The 3,935-nt window shown below is 54.7% G+C and overlaps 1 protein-coding gene across 1 annotated transcript in view; it reads left to right on the forward strand.

Annotated features, from left to right (window-relative positions):
- The first annotated feature begins 2,647 nt into the window (after nucleotides 1–2,647).
- SHISA5 (shisa family member 5) overlaps nucleotides 2,648–3,935 on the forward strand; it is a 17,294-nt gene continuing 16,006 nt past the window's right edge. The window contains exon 1 of the mRNA XM_006893022.1: nucleotides 2,648–2,661. Within this exon, the coding sequence (XP_006893084.1) occupies nucleotides 2,648–2,661 (14 nt within the window). The remainder of the gene's footprint in view (nucleotides 2,662–3,935) is intronic.

Below are 3,935 nucleotides of genomic sequence, written 5' to 3' on the forward strand. Positions count from 1 at the left end.
GGAGAAGGGCGTGGCCAGCCCCCTGCCCCACAAAGCAAGGCTCCAGGATGAAGGTGCAGGTTCTTGCAAGGTGGAGGGGTGTGTGTGCAGAAAAAAAGCTTGAGGATGACTACCTCGTCCATAGAGTCTGCAGTGAGCACGTGGCAACTTCTGTGCGTCTCCCCGGCGTCCAGGAAGCAGGTCCCGTCTGGCTGGGCGCGGGGCGTGGCCCCCAGGCGGGGAGGGGCGTCCACTCGCTTCCCCCCAACACCCCCCCCCAACCTCTCCGGGCCTCCGGGGCGGGGGTTCCGGGAAGCGTCCCGGGCGGGCGGGGCGAGGCCGAGAATGATCGCGAGTGTTGCTTGAGGCTCCGGTGGCACCGCGATCCCGATCCGTCCGTCTGTCTGCCTGCCCGCCTGGACGTGCCGCATCGACCCCGGGCTCCTAGGCTCCGCTGCTGCTCCCGCTCCCGCCGCCTCTTGGTGGTGAGCATGTGGGGGAGGGGGTGCCCTGGGCAGGTGGGGGTGGCGGTGTGGGGTGCCTAGGCAGCGCCAGCCCTACCCCTCCCACTCCTGATAACACCGAGGGGTCAGCGAACTCCCACGACCCACCTCTCCTCAACCCCATCCTCCCTTTTGGTCCCGGTCACTGCCCAGACCTCAGGAGTCGCCACCTTTGTTCTGTCCTGGGATGGTGGGGAGGGGTTCGCCCTCAGAACTTGGGCTTCTGCTCGGCTCACATGGGCGGGGGGCGGGCCTTCCACTCTCTCCCAGCCTCGGTTTGCGGCCGGAAGCCCCCCACCCCTCCACCTTCCTGGCCCTTGTGCGCATGGAGACGTTGAACATTGAGGCTGGAGTCCCATCTTGGAGGATTCCCGACTGTAGTCATTGGCTAGAGCCCGATGACTCACAGATGGGGAGTGGACTAGAGGTCTTCCAGGGATAGGGATTGGAACAGCCCTCCTTCTCAGTCATGTCAACAGGAAGACTCCACTGGGGTCGGGGACCATATTCCAGGGGGCTGGGATGAATCTGGAGAACCTGAGGGGTATAGGAGTGAGAATGGAAGTTTTGGACTCAATTAACTGATCCTTAGAGTGAGCCTTGGGTTGATGAGATCTGAAGTGGTTTGTCCCAAACAGCTGGGAATTAGAAGAGTTTAAGTTACCTGGGCTCTTGACCCAGACGGACTCATTGGTGCTGACTCCAACTCCAGCTCAATTCAGCTCACCTGTAATTTCTATCCTAGGACCCTGTTGGAAGTGGGTTGTTTGGGTCGTACTGATACCTGTTTGCTGGTGGTCAGATGGCAGATCTAGGCCTGCTGGTGGTCGCATCCTCTGCCCCACCATTTTACCCAGAGCCAGGATCTGCCCAGACATGCCAAGATTAAACCAACAGCCTGCTGCCTGCAGATGTCTGTTCCAAAGGAGAGCACTGGGTGTAGCTGCTTTTGGGCGGCCTGGGGTTCATGATGCACTGACCAGGCCACGTGCTGTGCCAGGATTCTGTCCAGAATGATGCTTCCACAACTCAAGGGTCACCATTAGGCCCCATGCCATATGTTCCCTGCTGGCCTCGGTGTTCCCCTGTGGGGTCTGCCAAGGCAGAGGCCCAGGAACTGTCCCCTGACTGCTGTGGGAACTGAATCGCAGCTAATGTGACTTAGTGGTGGGGAGTTTTGACTGTAATGTCTTCCTGTGAGATTTGTACCTTTAACCACTTTCTGCACTTGTCAGCTGCTTCCCCCCCACAACCCCTAGCATGGTCTTGTACACTGGTGCTCTGCCCGCGCCACAGTTTGTGAGGCGGTCTCTTGACCCCACCTCCAGGGCCACAAGCCTTGCAGTATTTCTGGAGGTTGGACTGCTATCTGCAGATGGTGCTTCTGCTTTGGAACCCTGGCCGCTGAGGACACTGGTATTTACTTCCTGGCCACCAGCTTCTGGCCTCACCTGGGATTAAGTTCTTTTTGTATGGTCTTGGAGATTGTGTGTGCATTGATCAGTGGGCATGACTGGCTGGCAGTGAGGGGGCTGTATATATGTGTGTTGAGGAGGATTCCTGTAAGAGTCGAGTCCTGAAGTTGTTGTGTCCAGCAGGGGCCAGGGATGTTGTGGCTGGATGATGGACAGGCCCTGTACCTGGGCCCCAGCAGGTGGTTGGAAATGTTACTCTTGAGTCTTGTGCTGCTGGGCTCAGGCATCTTCTGTAGACTTGAGGGTGGGGGAGGGGAAACAGGCACAGATATGAGCAGAATGTGGCTGGATTGAAAAACTGGTGTGACATTTAAACCCTTTGCATTCCATACCCTGCCTTGTGGGCATCATCAGGGAAGATGAAATGTGAATTTAAGGAGTTCACTCTCCCAGCAGAGAGCTAGTGGACTTCTTGGGGGAGGAAAGGGAGCCCAGTTAGGGAGGCTCTGCTGTGGTCCGGGGAAGCGCAGGGCTGAACAGGATGGCTTCGAGACGGTCCACCATGCTGGTGTGAACTACTTGCTAGGGCATGGCTGAGACCACAGGTTAACAGGTGTGTTTCTCTGCTCCAGCCCGAGGTGAACTGTGTGCACACCGTTTTTTTTTCTCCTCCTGAATTCTGTTGTGGTACCTGTTACGGCCAGTTCTGACGTGCTGTAGAGATTTGTGTGGAAAGAGGAAGAGTGTGCCATGCCTGAGGACAGGTGAGTGTGCTGGTGGGCCACAGGTGGGCACCCTGAGCATGTCCGCGGTAGGAGGGCACCAGAAAGAGAAATAGTTTTGCCCCTCGGTAATCTCAGTTCTCTAAAGTTGATAACCTCAGCATTGGACCAGAGGGGAACTTCTCTGCTGGGTTCTCTGTCCCCAGCGCTATTAACCCTTTGCCCCTGTCTCTCTCAGTCCCAGGGGCTCACCCCAGTGTGTACTTATACCTGCCTGTCAGCCTGTCCTCAGGGTAGATGTCTTGGTGAGAGTATACCCCACAATATATGTGTGCACCCAAGCTTCCTGCGAGTGGTGTGTGTTTGTACCAGTTTTGTGGGCCTTGGAGGGCACAGTGCATGGGCATATGCCCCAGATTGAGCTGGACCTGTGTCCTCTCTGTATGCCCCATGCATTTGCACTGTGGCTTCGGGAAGTTGGCTGTTTCATGGGCTGGAACTAAGATCCCAGGTCCCTGTGGGTGACTCACTTTGCCACGCTCCGTGTTTCTTCTGTGTTAACCCTCCGCTGGAGAGGGTTGAGGTGGCCATACTCCTCATGGCACCTGGTCATTATTAGTCTGAACAAGACTACTATCCCTTTCGTCCTAGGTATTTACTTGAATCTCCTGTGTCCACGCACTTTCTGCTCTCGCCCCTTAAATAATCTCCTTCACAACTCAGTGCTGTTGAGTTGACTCATAGCTGATCCCTAGTGAGTTTTTGGCGACTGTACATTGCATGGGAGGAGATTGCTCATCTTTCTCCTGCTGAGCTGCTTCATAGATTCAAACCACCAAAGAGGGGTTAACTTTGGTTTTGCAGCACAACTCCCTACGGGCTCTGCCACCTGAGTTCCCTCATAAGTATATTAATACATTAGAGATGTATCTTCTGGATTGACTGTGTCTGTCCTGTTTCTGGGGTACATTTTAAGGTACAGTGAACCCCTTTACTGTGTGTGCTCCTTGTAGTGATTGTAACGCCCTACCAAATCATACTTCTGGCCCACGCCCAGGATTGCTGTGTCATTCTGTATGGTGCGTGTAGAAACTGTTGCCACACATAAGTGCTAGGCACTTCTTTGGACACTTCCTCATTTTCACAGAATTCTGTGAAAAGTTCTTGAAAAAGTTCTTCACACAGAATCTGTGAAAAGTCCTGGGGGATTAGAATTATCAGGCCATAGAGATGTACCAGGGAGCCCGCTGGCACAGATGATTCAGTGCTTGGTGTGACAGCTCTCTCTCTCTCTTTTTTTTTTTTTTAATTTTTAT

This window comes from Elephantulus edwardii, unplaced genomic scaffold (assembly GCF_000299155.1).
Source record: "Elephantulus edwardii isolate Elephantulus edwardi_28Jun2011 unplaced genomic scaffold, EleEdw1.0 scaffold00121, whole genome shotgun sequence".
NCBI lineage: Eukaryota > Metazoa > Chordata > Mammalia > Macroscelidea > Macroscelididae > Elephantulus > Elephantulus edwardii.